Here is a 22090-nt window from a genome sequence, read left to right on the forward strand (position 1 = left end):
TAACAGAACCTCTGTGGCTGGAGTAATACAGAGACAAAGGACAGTGACAGGTGACAGGTCTGGAGAGGAAAGTTTGGCCTTATAGGCCAAGGGAAGAAACATGAACAATCTCCCAAGAATTATGGGAACACAATGAATTTTGAATAGTCAAGTGCTGTAGTTAGGATTACTGTTGCTGCAATGAAGCACCATGACCAACTTGGGGAGGAAAGGGTTTATTTGTCTTAAGCTTCCAATCACAGTTCATCATTGCAGGAAGTCAGGACAGGAACTCAAGTGGGGCGGGAACCTGGAGGCAGGAGCTGATGCAGAGGCCATGGAGGGATGCTGTTTACTGTCTTACTCTACATGGTTTGCTCAGCCTGCTTTCTTGTAGAACCCAGGACAGCCTGGAACACCAGCCTAGGGATGACACCACCCACAAAGGACTGGTCCCTCCCCCATCAATCACTAGTTTAAAAAGAAATTCCCCATAGTTGGATTTTATGGAGGCATTTTTGTCAACTGAAACTACCTCCTCTAAGATAACTGTAGCTTGTGTCAAGTTGACATAAATCCAGCCAGTACATGAAGTGATGTAACCTGATTAACATTGTTTACAAAGTCACCTTGGTTGCCACTGTGAGCCTGCTGGTGAGGGGGATGAGAAGGAAGCAGAGAAGAGCTGATAGACACAATCCACCATGGCAGCTAAAGCACTGGTAAGAACACAAGCCACACTTGTGTTTTGGAAGTAATTTGTAGACCAGGTGTGAGGGGTTGAAAAGACAAAGAAAAGGTCAGAAATGACAGATCAGGGACTATCAGTGGAGCCTGACTGAGTGATAATACCACTTCCTTATGTGGGATCCGCTAACAGGGGGATGGATGGGCAGAGGCTTATGGAGATCAATAGTTGTGTTAGGTGCTGAGATCTGTTGGACTGCCACGTAGATTTGCCTGTATAAACAGATCTAAGGACAGAGGTCCTTAAGACAGGTCCTTAGGACCTCAACACAAAGACCTCAATTGGGATGCATATGGATTAGAATTTTAGTTAGAATATTTCAATCATAGGTATAGGCAATTATTAGAATGTTATAGACAAAAGAATAGACTTGATATTATATCCCTGGGTGACCTCACCATTTCGATAATAGACAAGGGGGGGGCTATGAAAGTTGGATGACAAAGAGTGGACAGATGATGGGACGAGAACAGGCAGGTCCAATACCACGGAGGATAACTCACAGCACAGTTTCATGTTGTTCCACGTCAGGGCTGTTTATCTATTTCCCCTTTTAAACATCTTAACACGGTTGGGAGCATTATTTTTTTTATCTGAGATGCCTGTGAAGAAGTCATAGCCACAATTTCAAACTCAACTTGGGCCTAAGCACTTGTTCTCTGTGGAGTGGTACAGTAGTCTGTCTCATGAGAATATGAGCCTGTCTTGTGACCTAGCACAGAGTACCTGCTCAGGACATGTCTGACATGACGTGTTCTTTAAGTATCCAAGCTCCTCCAATAATTGAGCATGCCATGTCTTTCAGGCTGATGAACAGGGACCTAAGCACTGTTCTGTTGTGGCTGAGGCTGGCAGATTAGACAGCAGCTTCTGCTTGAGAAGTGCAGAGAAATTTCTGCACTCTCCTCCCTGTTCTTCCCTTTGCTCACATGCTAAACACAAGCATTACTGGGTGGCTAATTTTTCTTACAGCATAGAAATTTAGATGGATGCAAGTGTCTTTTAAGCAGTTTTTAAACTATAGGGTAATATTTCCATTAATTTTTATTATAGAAATATTAATTTACAATAATCATACATCACTCAAAAGAAGAAAATTGTCCTCTTCTAAGTTTTGAGTGTTCGTACTCCATTTGCAGTTTCTGCCTCTCTTTTGTTGTTGCTCTTCAGTATAACCTTTGGATGTTGGAAATCGATATTCCTATGTCATGCATGTGTTCCATGGTCCAAAAAAACAAACAAAAAATGGTAATTAAGAGTATAGAAAAGATGCCATGTGTGGTGTTCATGCTCTTAATCTGAGAACTTGGGAGTAGAGGGAGGCAGATCTCTGTCTGAGGCTAGCCAAGACTACAAAGTAAGACCCTCTCTCAAAACAAAAAAGTCATCCCAAGATTGTAAAAAGGTTATACTATGCCTTTGGCCTTTCATGGGGGTTTACTTAATCCTCACAATACTACAGGTTGGGAGCAAGCATGCTGAGAACCAGGGGAGTTGGAACACTGGAAGGAGGACAGGAGTCACCTATATGCCTGGAAAAGTAGCAGACAAGGTGCTGGGAAGGCTGGCACAGGGCAGGGTTGTATCAGTAACCACAGTACTTGGAGGGATGATCTTAAGCCCAGGTAACTGTTCCTCTATGTGATTGATAGGCACAGGAGCAAATGGCTGGCAGTGCAGTAGGTCCCAGACTTTCTGTTCACAGGACCCTTATCAATATTCACAGTGTTAGAAATTTGAAATGGGAAATATAAGGATTATTTGCTAGCTCATTTTAAAATTGGTGTCAACGTATGTCATATGTCCTCATAAATATATTTATGAATGATAATCCTACTTTCTGAACTTCAAAACACACTGTGAAGAAGTAGGGACATGTTAGCCTAACCCACACAGGTTAGGCTAAGGTTACACTGTAAATGGCTCATCTCTGCAGGAGAAGGTGAACCTTCTTTAGCACTGTCCTCCCGTCTGGGTTTGGAGAATTGAGAAGCCAGTCTCCTGCTTATAGGTCCCACTCAGGGCCCCTATTCTCCCCATTTGTCTTTGTGATCTTGTGGGAATGTTGTGCCTGGAGGGCCAAGATGGTCAGGTACCTTTCTCAGTAGTTCGTTTTAATTTGAGGGATCGTGTCTCACAGAAACTGGAGCTACCATTTAGCTAGGCTGGATGGCCAGGGAGCTCCGGGAATCTGCTTTTCTTCACCTCCATGGTGTTAGGATTGTAGGGGAGCGCTAAACTTTTTGTGTGGATGCTAAAGCCCAAACTCAGGCCCTCATTCCGGCTCAGCAAGTACATTCCCAGCCATCTCCCCAGCCCCAGCTGGTACAGTAACAAGAGGCTATGTCTGGGAAAGCGGCTTTCATTCAAATTTCCTTCCACTTGATAATTTTAAAGAAGATTCTTTGCATTTTCATTAATCATATTCAATTAGAGTTATCCTTCTGCAAACTATGTGTTGGACAGTTGGGAAATCCTAGATCCAAATCTAGTAATTGTTTACAATTGAGCCTTCAAATCCTGGCGACTGATTCCAAGAATTGCATGCTCCTTAGAGATCTGTGGGAAGTTTTTGTTCTCTTTGACATTTCTTTTTTTTTTTTTTTCAATGCAGTTTATTCAGGAACCTTTGAACAATCATCTAACCCTGGAGAAAGCCAGCCCACAGCTTAAATAGCCTCTGGGTAGCCAACCCCAGCGTGCCACGTGAGCAATGCAGATAGGTCCACATACATGGAAGCAAGCCAGATCCTCAGCCTTAGCCAAATGTGGAATTGTTCGTGACAGAGAGCACTCACCATCGGGAAGGTGGAAGGCGGGAAACCAGCTCCATCTTTAAGGCATAGCATTCCGCAGCTCTCTACAGTTCCCCCTTTTTGTTTTAGACGCATCAGGCAAGAGTAGAGGTCTGATCTCTGACATCTGTCCCAGAACCCTCATGGCCTTCTCTCTCCTTTTCCTGTCCTTCCTATTTATTTATCCAACTTTTTGCCTGCCTCATTTTTCAAGGCAATGGTGTGTCAGAGTGCTACTTAGAACATAATGTGTGATGAGTGAAGAAAGAGAAGTCATGACTCTTAAGGAAGTACTTAGTATCATGACTTTGATGAACGTGGCTGTGACAAGTAACCCTGAGGTCACTGACACAGTGATGCTTTCAGACGAAGAAAACATTTTCTTCCGCAGTGCATGTCCTCTTGCTATGATTGGGAGAGCAGCCATCACCCTGTGCACTCTGGACAATGGTGATGAGTGAGGAAGGCGCCAGGGGGCTGCACCTTCAGCCTACTCCTGTACCGACTGAGCTTCTTACATTTGATATGTACATCACTTGAAGGGCACGCGAATGTATTTTGCCCCTTATGTCCCAGAAGAACAGGTGACTCTGAGAGCACCAGACCAATCCAATCATCATGAATCTGATTAAAAAGAAACTTACAGTGTTTGCTTAATGATAAGATCTGTGTGTCAGAGCATCGCCATCTGAGCAAGCAAATGCACTTGCTTGTGATTTCTTAGAGAAGCCACTGGATATGAGGTTATGTTTTCTTGGTAGCATCAATACAGGATCTTGCCATGCTCAGGTTAAATTTGCTGTTTAATGAGATGTTTCTTGATTTTTTTTTTTATATGTGCAGCGGTATGTGAAAATGGATGCCAGAATGGTGGGCGTTGCATCGGCCCCAACCGTTGTGCTTGTGTTTATGGATTCACGGGGCCACAGTGTGAAAGAGGTAAGAAGGAAGAAGAGATCGGGAAACGTTTTCAAGGTTTATTCTATAATGTTATAATGAAGTATGCATGTTTTTGCTATCCAATGGGAATTAGTCTAATGAAATATATATATGCACACATATATATGCATATATGTATATATATATATGTGTGTGTGTGTATATATAAATATATATACAAATATATACATATATATATACATGTATATACATATATTTTTTTTTCATGTGCCAGTAGCTTGACGGTAAGAGTGGGGCAGAAAGCATATCATTGATTTTCATTATAATGACCTGAGTCTGAGAGGCCGGTTCGGAAGCCGTAGCTGCAAGATGACTCATGGCAGACTCTTAGGCTCAAATATTTTCTAGACACTATTGGGAGTACTCTCTCTGCTTTAAAATAATAATAATAATAATAATAATAATAATAATAATAATAATAATAGCAGCAATATGTCCCTGGCTGAACCCCACAAAATCTGATACAAGTGCCCCTTATAATAATAAGGAAATACACTACATTCCATAGCACAAGTCCATATCAAATGTGATCAAGGCTTTTGACTGCTTGCTCCACTTCTCTTGGTCCTGCACTCCTGTGAGCTCTTGTTTGGTCTTACTCTGGAGGGTGTTGGAGTGTTTCGTGGTTGTTCATTTATTTTGTGATGGTACAAGGACTGACATCATTCCTGAGGCAACATCCATCCTTGCTCCATCTGTAGAGAGAAGCTTCTCCTTTAGCTGTTTCTTGGTCAGCTCTAATCTTCAGAGAAATGTCATGCTGGTGGGATTAAGCTTGGGTTCTGCACAATAGTCCATGATAAAGGATAGGGTTACTATGTTGGCTCTGGATTCAGTACCCATTCCTGCAGCATGGTAGGGGGTAAGCCTCCCCATGCAAAAAAAAAAAAAAAAAAAAAAAAAAAAAAAGGTTGGGTAGGTTGGGTATGCAAACCCAACAGAACTTCCTCCAGGGAAGACAACTAGAAAAGAATTCTGCACTGATTCTCCTGGGTCTGACCACTGGGTCTCCTTAAAGAGTCATTAAAGCCAATATCAAATGAGCTTATGATGGTTTCAGGAGCAGCTAAAGCTGTTTGTCCTCAGCTGCTGAGAACAGCCAGCACTGATGCACTGGCAACTTGGTCATGTAGAATGAAAGCAGTGTTGCCACCATGACCCTCCAAAGAAGTTAAACCTTATAAAAGGTGATAAGTGGCTGCTAAACTCTGGGCCATGAGAGTACACCTCAGTGTGGATTGAAAGTAATTATCGTGTTGTTATATACATCTTTCCCTGAGCTGTAGTGGCCGCTAAAGTGACATTGCACTCTCCTGGAAAACTAAAGTGTGTGGCCTTAATGTCAATGAAATAAAGCTATTATGCTATGCAAAGAACCTTTAAATTGTGAAGATGCCTTGTACTTTAAAACTGGTATTCACTATCCTCACAAAAATTTCATCTTGGTATTCAGGGTAAGTCTTGAGAATAAATTGGGAAATTTGAATAGTATTTGAAGTGAAGTATGAGAAGTTTGATACGTGCCAACTTTTAATATATGTCTGTGTGTATGAACACTGAGATATTTATGCTCTTCCTAATATAATTGAGATTTTCTGGGACTAAAGTACATTCCACAGATGACAGAGTTTATCATTATTCTAAGACGAATTCTAAAGCTTTTACCAGATGTTCCTACTGGGGTAAGGAAAATGAATTGTGAAATGTTAGCATGAATTGTTGGAATGGGATAATGCTGATTTGCTAAACGAAGTGATTTTAAAGACCATAAAATGGAAGATAGTAAATGTGAAATTGCCAACACAGTCATGACTGGTAGAAAGAATGCTCATTGTTTGCTATTGTTCATGTAAACGCCACATCTCTTTCATCTCAAAGCAGCTTTCAAAGTCAGTTTCTAACTGGCACAGAGTTGATTGCGTCCTTTCAGCCCAGGCTTCCAAGCATTACAGCCCTGTTCTCCACCGATTACTTATTCACCGTAGACTCTAGTAGAGTTATATACATTTCACATCTACAGTAGCATTTTTTTTCAGGAGAAATTATAAAATTAATCAGTTAATGAGTTGACCTTAAGGATACTTTTAAAGGCTTGTTTAAGAGTGTTTTTAATTATTGCTGTTCAGTAATGGATGCACACAAAAGCTTCATTTCTTTCAAAGAAGCAGTTAGCAATTTCCACTCCTAAATTGCAGCCATGAACTTCTAACATTTCAAGGACACATTTTTCAGTTAAGTTTTACTTAACTGCATAATAGTTTTTTATAAAATTACAGTTCATATTCTCTCTTTAAAACTGTTGTAACTACTATATACAAGAGGACTGACCCAGTTATGTTTGGTAAATAGGCTAATTTGCCTGTTTATAGTTATAATTCATGTTCTTACTCAATTACTGATTTTAGAATAGTGTTCTTTATTACGTATTTATACAAAAGAGCTTTACAAAGTCGAGGACATTTCCCCTCCTTAATGTGGAATACACAGAATTTCCTTTAAACTGACCTCCTGGGCTCAGGGGTCCATTGACCAGGACTGCTATTCCAGCTATTTGGGTTCTGACAGACTGCTCTCTGGACTCAGGCAGAGACTCGGGGTAGCTAATGACTGGCATGATTAAGCTATTTACCTTGAGTCTTGGAGCTGTAAGCTGAAACTCTGTAGTCTCTTGTCTTTATGATACACACAATGACCTTTTATAGATAGCAGAAAAAGAGGGGGAGGCCTCGTGGCCACATGCTGACTGTAAAATGCAGAGAGCTCAGCTGTGTCCAAAGCACATAAAAGTATTCAATTATTTTTGCTTCTTTCACCAAATAGATGAAAAAAATATTGTACGTCCTATGCATCTACGGGGGCGGGGGGGGTACAGAAACAGAAATCAGCATTACAAAGCAGGCCTCAATTTTCTTCTAAAACTACCTTATTATCAACAGAAATTTCAAGGAGACAGAAAGGAAATAAGTGAGTCCACCTAGAGGATGTTTAGACACACTAAAATGATTATTTGAATCCGATGTGGTCTGCCCAGAATCCCTTTTTAAAATTTCTTTGACTTCAACAAACACTTATTTAATGATTGAATTTTCCTTGAAGCTTCCCTGAAGAACGTCTGGTAAAAATATATGTCACACCCTCTTAGTTACACACAGCCTGTGACTACAGATTATTTTTGTCGTGTAAAATACATTTTTCTTAGAAAAGCATTTAATTCTATAAAACTTCAACTATCCTAATACCCAGTGACAGTGTCTTTATAATTTAAATCTTCCCAGAACTACCAGAAGAAAGTGCTTTTTAAAATAAGGGACTAGATGATTACTTTTTGAATATATCAATGTTTTCAAGAAAAAAAAATCTTTCAAAGTGTGCATTTGCAAGGATGTGGGATTGTGAGATGGTGTTGCCAGTGGTACTGGTTGTAATAGCAAAACTTCCGTGCCCTTAAGGAAAGTAATAGAGAATCAGATCCAGGTTTGGCTAGCTCTCGTAAAGTCATACAGCTGTAGAGGCTGATATACAAACTCATGGTCCAAAAGGGATGCTGAGGCAGAGTCTTCTGGTGTTTCTTGATGCCTGGTAGCCACAGGGCTCTCAGTCATGTCCACCTGCAGCACCTCCATTGTCACTGTCCCGATTGGTTGAATGCTACAGTTTCTCTCCTACCTAACCTGGACATTTAAAGTACACACGCGCACACACATTTTCATATTTTCTGATTCAGCGTGAATGTGACATCATCACCTTCTCCAACAGATCCATCCTAGTCACCACCACAGTAGACGTGGTTGTGACCTCAAGTCTCATTAGAAAGGTTTGAATTGTTGGTATGTCGAGGTAATTGTGATAGTCACTAAACCGCTTAGACCTTGTTTATGTTCTCAAAAGCAGGAGGAGAGGCACTTTAGAGTTTCTCTGAATTCTGGGCATTACACAGACAAAACACACGTTGTAGATAATTCATACACTTGTTAATCTGTATTGAGTTCCCAGACTTGGAATTTATTATAATGAATGCACATGGGTTTCGATAGTATTTTAGAAACACAGAGAATGTATAATACGTGCAGAAATACAGAAATGTATGGCAGAAGAAACAAACCAGTATCCCACAGACATCCTCAGGCAGAAGATTTGATGCTTTCAAGAACCATCTATGCTGTACATTTTATTTAAATTATACTTTATCATACTTTTTTAACTAACAGACGTCTGTGTATAATATAAGACAATTTAGAAAACAATACAAGATAAAAGGGGAAATTGAGGTTATTAATAATTCCTAGGCTCAGGGTTAATTACAATTTAGTTACTAAATAATTTGAGTCTCTCATTCCTATTGCACATAAAATATTTTCAAAGAGCGCGATTTTGCCATTCTTACTAGAATCTGCCCCTTTGTAATTTGAATCACTCTTATGCTGCCCTTCTCCTTTGGCATTGTCAAGTACCCGCCATGGGCTGTGACGGATGCACTGCATACGGGGATGAATCTGCACTGTCTACACCAGGTCTCTGCTCTTTGTAAAGCCTTCCCTCAATCTCACAGACAGGGAATCTCTGCCTGGGTAAGACCCGTAGCCCTGTGATATTGAAAATCAGAGCACATACGTTGCAATCCAACTGAAGACCCCAGCCTCAGCCCCTCTGTCATAGATGTGTAAACAGATTGCCTTCTGTCTTTTGACATTTAAGACCATTTCTGGGTTTATTTATCCTTTGTTTTGTTTTGGATACAGCTCTGTAATATATCTTGGGCTATATTCTTAGAACACTTCCTCTAAGGATAACAAGGAGGAGGTGCTGGTGCTGGTGTTTGAAAACAACGAGATTCTGCCGCCTTCTGCTCACTTCCATGGAAAAGCTCTTTGTGGTTTAATCTTTAGTCAGTTTGTTTGGAAAATCCTCTCTTATTCTAAAATCTTATAAGTGTCTAAACTTTTTCTCCTGCTTTTGGCATTTTTTTCATCTTTTTGACTGTTAGAATATATAACTACTACTAAACTACTTTTATTTAAGTTATTTAATATTTACTTGCTCAAATATTTGTTAAGGACTTATCAAACATTGAATACTTGGAAATCTAGTTATGAAGAAATAGTGTGTTCCTCATTCATGAGAATCTAATTGTATTTAAGGACTGGAAATCCTCTTTAAACACAAAGATACAGTGTCCGTGGTAGATACCATAATAGGAATGGAAAGAAGTAATGAGCTCAGAGATGCTTCTCAACTGTGGGGAAATAGATCAGTGTCCTTGCCAGTAATGCAAATGTAGAATGAAGACAGGACATGTAATTTTCCACCTAGCAAAATGCCATTGGACTATTGCCTATATTAATAGTACAAATGATATTATGGCTCAGACTTACGCTAATACTATTTAAGCTTCATAATCAGTTATAATTACTGTAGTGTACTAAGCTAGTTTTCCCCCCAGAAGTGCATTCCCCTTTTCTTTCACATTGAAGACTTACTAGAATGGAAACTGCAATGAAGAGATAGCTATTACCTAGCATAAATGTTAAACCCACACATGCTTCTAAGTTGGTGAGCACCCATGTCTTGCCAGTGCATGCATGCGTGTACACCCCCCCCCACACACACATACACACACACATTTCTGCTCTAGCAAGGCTATTAAGAAGAGCATTTTATAACCTTGCACCCTCTAAGTTAAACTTAGCCTTAAATGGGCATCAGAGAAATGCCAGAAGATCTGTGAGAACTTTATGTTTTGGCATTGGCTCAGATGACATCTTTATCTTGAATGCTATTCAGAAGACAAGGCAGGAGGTAGGGGGTAGAGCTGACTCCTAAGGGGCAGAAACAAAGGAAGAGAATAAATGAAATAAGAAGCAACAGTAGGCAAGGATGTGATCCTTGTGTGTGTCAAGGGAAGATGTGGGGTTAGGAGAGAATCAGTTCCTGAATAGGTTTATCTGGAAAAGGCCCTAACCCCCACTTCTGTGTTCTCAACTTAAGCCTCTTTGTTTACATCTGCAAAATAAGATATTTTCCCATTCCAAAATCAGATCAGATGGCATTAAGTTAACAGGTCTGGAAACTACACAAAGCTGCCATACTAAATGTAAATTCATAAAACTTAATTGTAATAAAAAATTGCTATGTAGGAATTTGTTGAAAGGAATTAAATTAATCTGTGTACAGATGGGTGAGTGTTATATACAATTTTTACACAAAGATCTTAAACAAATAATAGCTGTTTCCAGGAATGGATGTAGCCTTGTGATTTCCTCATAGAGTTACTGGAAGGATTAAAAGCAGTAAAACGTAATCAGTGTGCCCACCACATGGCAGGCATTCACTATTATTTATACATTTAAGGAATATTAGTTACAGTATAAATTCAGAGGTTAGTGTTTCCCTTTTGTGGCGTTTTGCCTTCTCAGACACCTGCTTCTACACCTGGAGGAAGTGTCTATGAGAAATAAATGACAATAATGTAATGCCTGCCATCACACAGATGATGTCTTTAAAATTTATTGATAGTTTTAATGACTCCCTGGATCATCAAAAAGAGTGATGCAATGGTTACTTTTTCAAACTTGAATCTAGAATGGGCAAACCAATGTGAAGCTATAGAGGTAAAGTTTACTGCTGCTTTTAATAACAGGAAGGACCTGGAATAAATGGGAACTTTTTGGAGGTGCTCATCTTCATGAAAGGAGATTTAATTAAGAAATTTTCTAGCTCCTCTTTGGCACAGAAAAGGTGCTAGCTATAAATATCATGAAGCCGAGTCAGGGATATGCACGCTTAGAAAAGATGGTCTTCACAGGCGTGGGTGGGAAGGAGAAGGCTTTAGGATTCTTGGCTCTCACGCCCTTCCCTGGTTCAGGGTACATGAATTTTTAGTGACACCAGTTTCATCTTTGTTGTGTCATACAAGGTTGGATGGAAACTGTGTAGCATTTTCACTCCCTTGCTTGTTACACAGTTAACATCAGACCCTGTATGTCTTGTTTTGACATATATATATATATATATATATATATATTTTTTATATATATAAATAAATATATATATATATATTTTATATATTATATATATATATATATATATATATAAATATATATATATATATATATATATTTTTTTTTACCTCAAACATCAGAATTACTGTTAGTGATTTTTCTTTATTTGACCCCTTCAGGTTCTATTTGTTCTTTGTACACAGAATACGGTTCTTAGATTTTTACAAAGGGAATTTTTGGACAATTCAGGAGCTCACTAACCTGCAAAGCCACCCCTTCTCCACTTCTTGCTTATCTACTGCAATTCCACACACACCTCTTTCATTTTATCTGCCACTTACCTCCTTCTGTAGAGTAACTGTGTTTATCCCTGTTGTGTGTGTGCACTCACTTAACTGTGAGCATTTCCCTCTCCATTTGCTTTTATTCTCCTTGGGCTTCCCATCATGCACTGCAACTGAAACCATAGGGTAGCTGTGCCATGAGCCTGTAGGATTGCAAACAGAAGGAACTAAACAAGACATGCATCGTAAAGGTCCTTGAGTGTTCTTGGAGGGTTAATGTGTCCATGACACAGTCAGTGAAAGAAAGGACGAGGTTGGAAGTAAAAACCTTGAATCTTAATGCACAGTGTTTAGGAAGCCAGAGTCAAAGGGCTGTTCTTTATTGAGTCTCCACTGGGGAGGTGCTTTGAGTGACTTAGGGACTTGAAAGTAGTTGACAAAGGTCAACCTGGGGTGACAAGATAGAATGTAGCCTAGGAAGAGAGAGAGAGAGAGAGAGAGAGAGAGAGAGAGCGCACCATGAAGACTTCAGAGAATTCACATATATCAGTTAGACTGTAGCAATTGAATATTGAGTTTAAATAATATATTCACTAAAATAATGGTATATGTGTGCCTAAATTAGACTGTTAGCATAAATATTAAGTAGAAAAATGTGTAATAATGAGAAATAATACCTAATGAACATCTGCTGTGACAGATGCTTTAAAGTATTTAATTGCTGTAATAACACACACAAATAAACGCCCTTTATTTTAATTCAATTAAAAAATTTAATTGTAGGGAGGACTGGGGGTGTGCTCACCTTTGACTGCAGCATGTGGAAGCCTCAGGTCGACACTGGGTGTCTTCCTTAATCATTCTTCCACCTTAGACTTTGAGATGGGGTCTCCCACCAGACATGGAGCTAACCTATTGGCTAGACTGGCTGGATCCATTTGCTACCGCTCTAGCAGTGGGATGACATACATGTACCACGACATCTGGCTTTTATCTGGGTGGTGTGAATCTGAACCCAGGTCTTTATTCTCAGGTAGCAATCATTCTACCCACTGTGTCATTTCCCCAGGCCCAAAGATAGCGCTTTTAAGTTTTTCTTACATAAAATAGTGGCCCACAATGAAACGAAGTAATTTACTCAAACCCACCAAGCTAAAAAAAGGGTACAAAAAAGGGGGTTTCAGGGGAGGATTTGAACATGGGAGTCATAAGTTCAGAACATGTGTGCTTAATCACACCTTCAGATGAACCCCACATGCAGTCTCCTACCAGTCAGAATGTGTAAGGATAACAGCATGTGCAACTGAAGTGAATAAAAGGGCATTTAATTAATTTGCCATCTGGCATCAATGAATTTATTTTTTGAAAATAAATTTCAGATACCTCTGAACTCATGTATCAAAATTTGTTTTTGTGCATGGCCCCAAATGTTCAAAATTCATCACCTTAAAATAAGCTTTGAGATTTTTATTTGCATTTAGACTAAAGAAATGGAGTACATATTGACTCTCCTGGCTGAAAAGACAGGAAAAAGTAAAATGTTTGAGACAAAGATTTTGAAAATATATTGGACACCAAGTTTTATAGTTTGGGTTGTAAATGTCCCTCATGACCTCTTGACTTCTTGGTCCCTAGTGTAGCAGTGTTCAATAGGTAGGCCTTGTATGAGTGAAATAGGATTACGAGGTCTTCAACTTTCATCAGGTGAATCCGTGGTTGGATCTAGGACCTTTATGGCTTTGGAGGAGGGGCTCTCTGTCTGCTTCCTAGCTGTCAGGAGATGAGCAGCCTTGCTCATCTCTCTACCCTGAGGTTTTGCTTTAGTTCAAACCCAGAAACAATGAAATAAAATGACCACTAATTGAATCCTAGAGTCAAAATAAACTTTCTTTTTCTAAGTTGATTTCCCTCCATATTTCATCATAAGGAATTAAAAAATAAATAAAAGCAATTAACACACTCTGCAACAAGACACAGCTATCAGTGAGGGAAGGAAAAGTGAACAGGATAAATTATCTGACTCTCCCAGTTAGCTGCTAGAGTTTTCCATGCTGCTTAACAATTAGAAAGACACCTGCCTCATAGATTCCTTAAGATGAGGTAAGGCAGCTGAGATTCCAGGAGACCATGATGGGTGGAATTCTCAGGGAAAAACACTAGGGTAGAGTCGCACGTAAATAAAGAGCTGGGTGGTACACACAGGATCACACTATTCCCCCTCTCTGTGAATGATGAGGCCTTGAGGGGAGTAGTCTCCAGAAAGCTGGAGAAGAAACAACTCAAGGGCATCAAAGTGAATGTTATCTCAAGCACGCATCTGGGGATATGCTCTTTCCCCAGTCTAAGACCTAAAATCAGTTTCAGAGGTATCAATTTTTAACACTCAAGAAAGTATTTAAGGTACAATGTATTAAGAAATAAAGAGGAGTAATTAAACATAGAATAAATTTTATTCTGGTCCTGGCTGCTTACTCTGAAAGGTAAATACTGAAGGAATCAAATATCCATTATCTAAATTCAGAATTATTTATGTGATTACGAAAGTTCCAAATAGAAAAGAACTGAGAACACATGGCATCTAATTTTTTTAAACATTTTGTTGGTTCTTTGTGAATTTCCCATTATTCTGTCCAATCCCACTCATCTCCCCTCCCCCCACCCCATATCTGCCCTCCACACTTGCAACCTCTCTCTTCTCTTTGTGGAAGCTGAAATATGTTACAGTGTGTCACAAAGTATAGCCTTTTGTCCACACTTCTTTTCTTTCAAATATTCATTACAATGACTCATTGGCCTGGTAGGAGACCTCTGGCTTCTGCTGTTCTCAATATGGGAACCTTACTGGGTTTCCTCCCAAATATCCTGTTGCTGCCTTGTCTCATGGAGATCCTGTAGTTTTGGATTTGTGGGAGCGACACATTAGTGTACTCCAGCAGTTCATCAATGGGGTAGATGTTAGGGTGGGCCACTTCAAAGCCTCGGATCTGGGCCTGAGAGGTTTCTGAGCCAATCATCCCACCAGCTCTCATGCCCTGGGGCTGGCTCACTAGCAACCCCTCCAACCCGGGCTAACTCTACCATGCTGCCTGGCGAGGGGCAGAGCCAGCTGTCCTGAGGGTTGCAGCCTTGAGGGACATGGCCAGTTCTCCCACTCGTGATGCAGGCGCCAGCTCTCCTGCCTGGCATAGATGTGAACGGACTAGGGAGGGGAGGAGGGCTTCTCTCCATTGACCTCACCATGGTCCAGCAGACAAGAGTCAGGGATAGCTCTCCTACATTCATGTGCCCAGGGCCAACTCTCCCACAATGCCCAGGTGACCAGTGGGGCCAGTTATGCGCAGGCCTCAGACATTAACATGACTGCTGGCAGCAGTCCAGACCAGGGACTGCCTGATCTTTGGTGTTAATAGAACCCTGCAGCTGCCAAATTCTTCTTTCAAAGATTCAAGAATGAAAAGCAAACGTTACTTACTCAGATGGTTAAGCCACAAGTATGCCATTCTACCATCTTCTCACCTGAACTCTCTCCAATCAGAACCTCGCTGGCAGCAGCGTGCTCACCTCACTCCTCTGTATAAAAATGTGTCACTTTCCCTCTCAGGCTGTTAGGAAGATTTTCTCAATAGCCTCACCTTTTTAGAAATTGGATGATGGTGTTCATTAATATTTTTAAATTTTTCTCCATGCATGGTCCTTATTTGGAGTATCAGTCTCAGAAAAGACCCCTGGGCCCAGATTTCTTTGGTTCTGTTGCTCTCCTTGTTGAGCTCCTGTTCCTTCTAGGTCTTTTTATCTCCCCCTTCTTTCATATGATTCCCTGCACTCTGTCTAAAGATTGGGTATGAATCTCAGCATATGTTTTGATACCTTGCAGGGTAGTCTTTCAGAGGCCCTCTGTGATAGACTCCTGTCCTGTTCCCTGTTTTCTCCTTCTTCCGATGTCCGTCTCACTTGCCTTTCTGAGTGAAGATTGAGCATCTTACCCAGGGTCCTCCTTCTTGTTTAGCTACTTTAGGTGTACAGATTTTAGTATGATTATCCTATATATTTAATATCCACATATAAGTGAGTATATACCATGTGTGTGTTTCTGCTTCTGGGATACCTCATTCAGGATGATCTTTTCTTGATCCCACTATTTGCCTGCAAATTTTATGATTTCCTCATTTTTAATTGCTGAGTAGTATTCCATTGTGTAAATGTACCACATTTTCTGTGTCCATTCCTCAACCGAGGGACATCTGGGTTGTTGCAAGCTTCTGCCTATTACAAATAACACTGCTACAGACATGGTTGAACAAATGTCCTTGTGTACTTGAGCATCTTTTGGATATATGCCAATGAGTGATATACCTGGGTCTTGAGGTAGCACTATTCCCAATTGTCTGAGAAAGCCCTAGATTGATTATCAAAGTGGTTGTACAAATTTAGATTCCCATCAGCAATGGAGTAGGGTTCCTTTTTCTCCACATCCTCTCCAGCATGTGTTGCTCTTAGCCATTCAGATGGGTTTAAGGTGAAATCTCAGCGTCGTTTTGATTTGTGTTTCCCTGATGACTAAGGATGTTGAGCATTTCTTTAAGTGTTTCTCTGCCATCCGATGTTCCTCTATTGAGAATTCTCTGTTTACCTCTGTACCCCATTTTTTAATTGGATTACTTGACTTGTGGCTGTTTAACTTCTTAAGTTCTTTATATATTCTGGATATTAGCCCTCTGTCAGATATAGGGTTGGTGAAGATCCTTTTCCAATCTGTAGGCTGCCATTTTGTTCTGACGACAGTGTCCTTTACTTTACAGAAGCTTTTCAGTTTCATGAGGTCACATTTATTTATTGTTGTTCTTAGAGTCTGTGCTGTTGGTGTTCTCTTTAGGAAGTTGTCTCCTGTGCCAACGAGTTCAAGGCTCTTTCTCACTTTTTCTTCTAACAGGTTTAGTGTGTCCATTTTTATATTGAGGTCTTTGATCCACTTGGATTTTAGTTTTGTGCAGGGTGATAAGTATGGATCCATTTTCATTTTTCTACAGGTAGACATCCAGTTAGTCCAGCACCATTTGTTGAAGATGTTATCTTTTTGCCATTGTATGGTTTTGGCATCTTTGTCAAAAGTCAGGTGTGCATAAGTGTGTGGGTTTATTTCTGGGTCTTCTATTTGATTCCATTGATCCACCATTCTGATTCTATGCCAGTGCCATGCAGTTTTTTTTTTTTTTTCAATGCAGTTTATTCAGGAACATTGAACAATCCTTGGACCCCGGGGAAAGCCAGCCCACAGCTTAAATAGCCTCTGGGTAGCCAACCCAGGCGTGCCACGGGGGCAATGCAGATAGGTCCACATACATGGAAGCAAGCCAGATCCTCAGCCTTAGCCAAATGTGGAATTGTTCATGACAGAGAGTTCTCACCATCGGGAAGGTGGAAGGCGGAAACCAGCTCCATCTTTAAGGCATAGCATTCCGCAGCTCTCTACAGTTCCCCCTTTTTGTTTTAGACGCATCAGGCAAGAGTAGAGGTCTGATCTCTGATATTAGAAATAAATTGGGACTTTGTACAGATGTTCATTTAGGTGTCATCCACCCAAAGAGCATCAGACCCGTCTGATACCTTTTTCTCAGAGGCGGGACCTGGGGCATCAACCCGCATGCAATCAGACATGCTCTTCTCTGGGTCCAAAGCGGCTGACCCTGAGTGCAGTGCTTAGCCTCGCATCCTGAGCGTATCATTTTAGCTTTTTATGGTATCCAACCATGCTTGGGGAGAATGTCCTGCTTCAATGGTTGTAAAGGCCTGAATGATCATGGCTGCATCACACTGTTGTGAGACTCTAATCTTGCATATATACCACAGGCAAACCAAGGAGACCAACACCAGAAGGCCTGCTAACACTCCCATGCCCGCCCATTCCTTCAGATGATTCATGGCTGCAGCAATCCATGTTGATAATCCTGTGGCTAGTCCTGCGTCCACTCTGGTAGAATTTACTGTGACAATGGCCACTCTCAGCTGCTCCATCGTAGTATCGAATTCTCCAGTCCAATTACCTAAAATATAGCTCGATAATTGTTTAGACAGATTTGCAGCACAGGAAAAATTCTCATGTTGTATGCTAGTGACACAAAGTCCAGCATACTTTCATTGACAGCCAGGTTGAGCGATTTGCCATAGGATATCAATTTGCTCCTGCACGAGGTCAATCCTCTGATTGAACACCATCAAGCTTCCTTTTAGTTGAGCATTAATTCCTTTATGTACAACTAAGGCATGAGCTACATTGGCTAAATGATTATTCAGGGTCTGAGCAGTCTGCCCAGTATGACTCATGGCTAATGCCCTGGTGGTAGCTCCAACAGCCGTCAATGACATGGTAGTAAGAAAATTTTACATAGGGAACTTCCCAGAGACTCATACTCCAACCAAGGACTATTCATGGAGATAACCTAGAACCCCTGCACAGATATAGCCCAGGGCAGTTCAGAGTCCAATTGGGTTACATAGTAATGTGAAGAGGGACTGCCTCTGACATAATCTGATTGGCCTGCTCTTTGATCACCTCCCTCTGGGGGGGGAGCAGCCTTACCAGGCCACAGTAGAGGACAATACAGCCACTTTTGATGTGAACTGATAGACTAAGATCAGAAAGGAGAGGAGAACCTCCCCTATTAGTGGACTTGGGGAGTGGCATGCAAGCAGAGGGAGGAGGGAGGGTGGGATTGGGAGGGGAGGGAGGGGCTTATGGGGGGATGCAGAATGAATAAAGTGTAATTGATGAAAAATTTAAGAAAAAGGGAAAAAATAATTTAAGAACCTTAAATGACTTTCAAAATTGGAGGAAAACATGGAGTTAGTCAATTGGCATGGAGCACGTCTCGCCCCTGGGGGCAATGGTCTCCTGAACCTACTCAGACCTCGGACACCACCACTGCTAGTTCTAGAACTGACGCAGGATGTTCCAACGAGGGGTTAAGGCTTCTCATAATATTTCCTATAAGCCCACACCTGTTTGTCTATATCCCCCATTTTTATTCATTATTAGCCAGATAGAGCCAAGTAATTGTGGTAATGATACTTGCTTTTTTGCCCAATGCTGGAATGCTAGTAAATTTAGGTATGCCCTGGTTACTCGCATGCCTCACTGGGTGTCTGTGCCCATTGATGCCCCTCACGCTATGACTCTCTTCAGACAGAAAAGGGATCTTGGAACTACAGCCATGCAGTTTTTATCACTGTTGCTCTATAGTACAGCTTGAGATCAGGAATAGAGATACCTTCAGAAGATATTTTATTGTAGAAGATTGCTTTAACGATTCTGGGTTTATTGTTATTCCATATGAAGTTGAGAATTTTTTCTTACAAGGTCTGTAAAGAATTGTGTTGGTAATTTGGTGGGAATTACATTAAATCTGTAGATTGCTTTTGGTAAGATGGACATTTTTACTGTTAATCCTGCCAAGCCATGAGCATGGGAGGGCTTTCCATCTTCTGATATCTTCTTCTATTTCTTTTTTGGGGGGACCAAAAGTTTTTTTTTTCATACAAGTCTTTGACTTGCTTGGTTAGAGTCATACCAAGGTACTTTATGTTATTTGGGGCTATTGTGAAGGGTGTTGTTTCCATAATTTCTTTCTCAGCCCTTTTGTATATTGTATACAGGAGGGTTACTAATTTTTTTGAGTTGATTTTTGTATCCAGCCACTTGGATGAAGGTGTTTATCAGCTGTAGGAGTTCCCTGGCATAAATTTTGCTGTCACTCATGTATACCATCATATCATTTGTAAATAGTAATGCTTTGACTTCTTTCTTTCTAAACTGAATCCACTTGATTTCTTTTAATTGTATTATTACTCTAGCAAGAACTTCAAGTACTATGCTAAAGAGGTATGGAGAGAGTAGGCAGCCTTGCCTTTTTCCTGATTTCAATGAAATTGCTTTTCTTTTCTTTCCATTTAGTTTGCTGTTGGCTATAGGCTTGCTGTATATTGCCTTTACTAGGTTTAGGCCAGTGCCTTGTATTCTTGATCTCTCCAGGACTTTAAATATAAATGAATGTTGGATTTTATCAAATACTTTTTCAGCATCTAAGGAGATTATCATGTGGTCTTTTTCTTTCAGTTCTTTCTTTTTCTTTCATTGGATTACATTGATGGGTTTTCATATATTGAACCACACCTGCATCCCTGGGATGAAGCCTAGTAGGTCATAATGGATGATATCTTTGATGTGTTCTTGGATTTGTTTTGGGAGTATTTTATTGAACATTTTCACATCAATGTTCATAAGAGAGATTGACATGAAATTCTCTTTTTCCTGAGGTCTTTGTGAGGTTTAGATATCAAGGTAACTGTGGATTAATAGAATGAATTTGGCAATGTTCCTTCTCTTGCTATTTTGTGGAACAGTTTGAAGAGTATTGGTGTTAGCTCTTCTTTGAAGGTCTGGTAGAATTCTGCGTGGAAACCATCTGGACCTGGGCTTTTTTTTTTTTTTTTTTTTTTATGACAGCTTCTATTTCCTTAGGGGATTTAGGACTATTTAATTGATTTACCTGCTCTTGATTCAGCTTTGGCAAGTAGAATCGATCAAGAAAATTGTCCATTTCACTTAGATTTTCAAATTTTGTGGCACATAGGCTTTTGAAGTAAGACCTAATGGTTGTTTAAATTTCCTCAATGTTTGTTGTTATGTCCCCCTTTTCATTTCTGATTTTGTTGATTTGGATGGTGTCTCTCTGCCTTTCCATTAATTTGGCCAAGGATTTGTCTATCTTGTTGATTTTTCTCAAAGAACCAGCTCTTGGTTTCATTGATTCTTTGAACTGTTTTCTTTTTTTCTAATTTGTTGGTTTCAAGCCTGAGTTTGATTATTTCCAGCTGTCTACTCCTCTTGGGTGCATCTGCTTCTTCTTCCCCCTCTCCCCCAGGGCTTTTAGGTGAGCCTATAAGTTGCTTGAATGAAATGTTTCAAATTTCTTCTTGAAGCCACTTAGTGCTATGAATTTTCCTCTTAGCACTGCTTTCATGGTGTCCCATATGTTTGAGTATGTTGTGTCTTCATTTTCATTGAATTCTAGGAAGTCTTTGATTTCTTTATTTCTTCCCTGACCCAGCTGTCATTGAGCAGTAAGTTGTTACGTTTCCATGTGTGTGTCAGCTTTTTGCTATTTCTGTTATTGTTGAGGTCCAGCTTTAGTCCAAGGTGGTCAGATAGAATACAAAGGATTATTTCAGTATTCTTGTATCTGCTGAGGCTTGCTTTGTGACCAACAATATGGTCTATTTTGGAGAAGGTTCCATGAGGTGCTGAGAGGAAGTTAAATTCTTTTGTGTTTGGGTGTAAGGTTCTGTAAATGTCTGTTAGGTCCATTTGATTCATGACCTCTGTCAGAGTAATTGTTTCTTTGTTTAATTTCAGTTTTGTTGACCTGTCTTTTGTTGAGAATGGGGTGTTGAAGTTTCCCACTGTTAATGTGTGAGGATCTATGTGTGGTTTCCGTTTTATTAATTTTTTTTTTTTTTTTTTTTTTTTTTTACAAATGTGGGTGCACTTGTATTTGGGGCATAGATCTTCAGAATTGTGATGTCTTCTTGGTGGAATTTTCCTTTGATGAGTATGAAATTATCTTCCCCATCTCTTTTGATTAATTTTGGTTGAGAATCTATTTTATCAGATATTAGAATGGCTACTCCTGCTTGCTTCTTGGTTCCATTTCCTTGGAAAAAAAATCTTACAGCTCTTTACTTTGAGGTAATGTCTATCTTTGTGACTTAGGTGTGTTTCTTGTATGCAACAGATTTTTGGATCTTGTTTATGTGTCTATTCTGTTAGTCTGTGTCTTTTTATTGAAGATTTGAGTCCATTGATATTGAGGGAGATTAATGACCAGTAGCTGTTAGATCCTTTGATATTGATGTTGATTGTGGTAGTGTGTACTTCTTGCTAATGTGAGGTTATTTATTTCCTGAGTTTTCCTGAATGTAGTTAGCTTTCCTGGGTTGTATTTTTCCTTCTAGTATCTTCTATAATGTTGGATTTGTGGGTAGGTATTGTTGAAATTTGTTTTGTCATTAAATATCTTGTTTTCTCCTTCTATGATGACTGAGAGTTTTGCTGGGTATAGTAGCCTGGCTGACATCTGTGTTCTCTTAGGGCCTGCATGATATCAGTTCAGACCCTTCTGGCTTTCATATCTATGTTGACAAGTCAGGTGTGATTCTGATGGCTTTGCCATTATATGTTACTTGGCCTTTTCCCCTTTCAGCTTTTAGTATTTTTTTCTATGTTCCGTATACTTACTGTTTTGATTATTAAGTGGCAGGAGTATTTTTTTT

The 22090-nt window shown here is 40.0% G+C and overlaps 1 protein-coding gene across 1 annotated transcript in view; it reads left to right on the forward strand.

The window, feature by feature from the left end:
• The window catches only part of Fbn2 (fibrillin 2), a 220748-nt gene that overhangs the window by 13337 nt on the left and 185321 nt on the right, over positions 1-22090 (forward strand). Inside the window, exon 5 of the mRNA XM_021634127.2 lies at positions 4366-4461. Coding sequence (XP_021489802.1) covers positions 4366-4461 — 96 coding nt within the window. The remainder of the gene's footprint in view (positions 1-4365; positions 4462-22090) is intronic.

This window comes from Meriones unguiculatus, chromosome 2 (genome assembly GCF_030254825.1).
Source record: "Meriones unguiculatus strain TT.TT164.6M chromosome 2, Bangor_MerUng_6.1, whole genome shotgun sequence".
NCBI lineage: Eukaryota > Metazoa > Chordata > Mammalia > Rodentia > Muridae > Meriones > Meriones unguiculatus.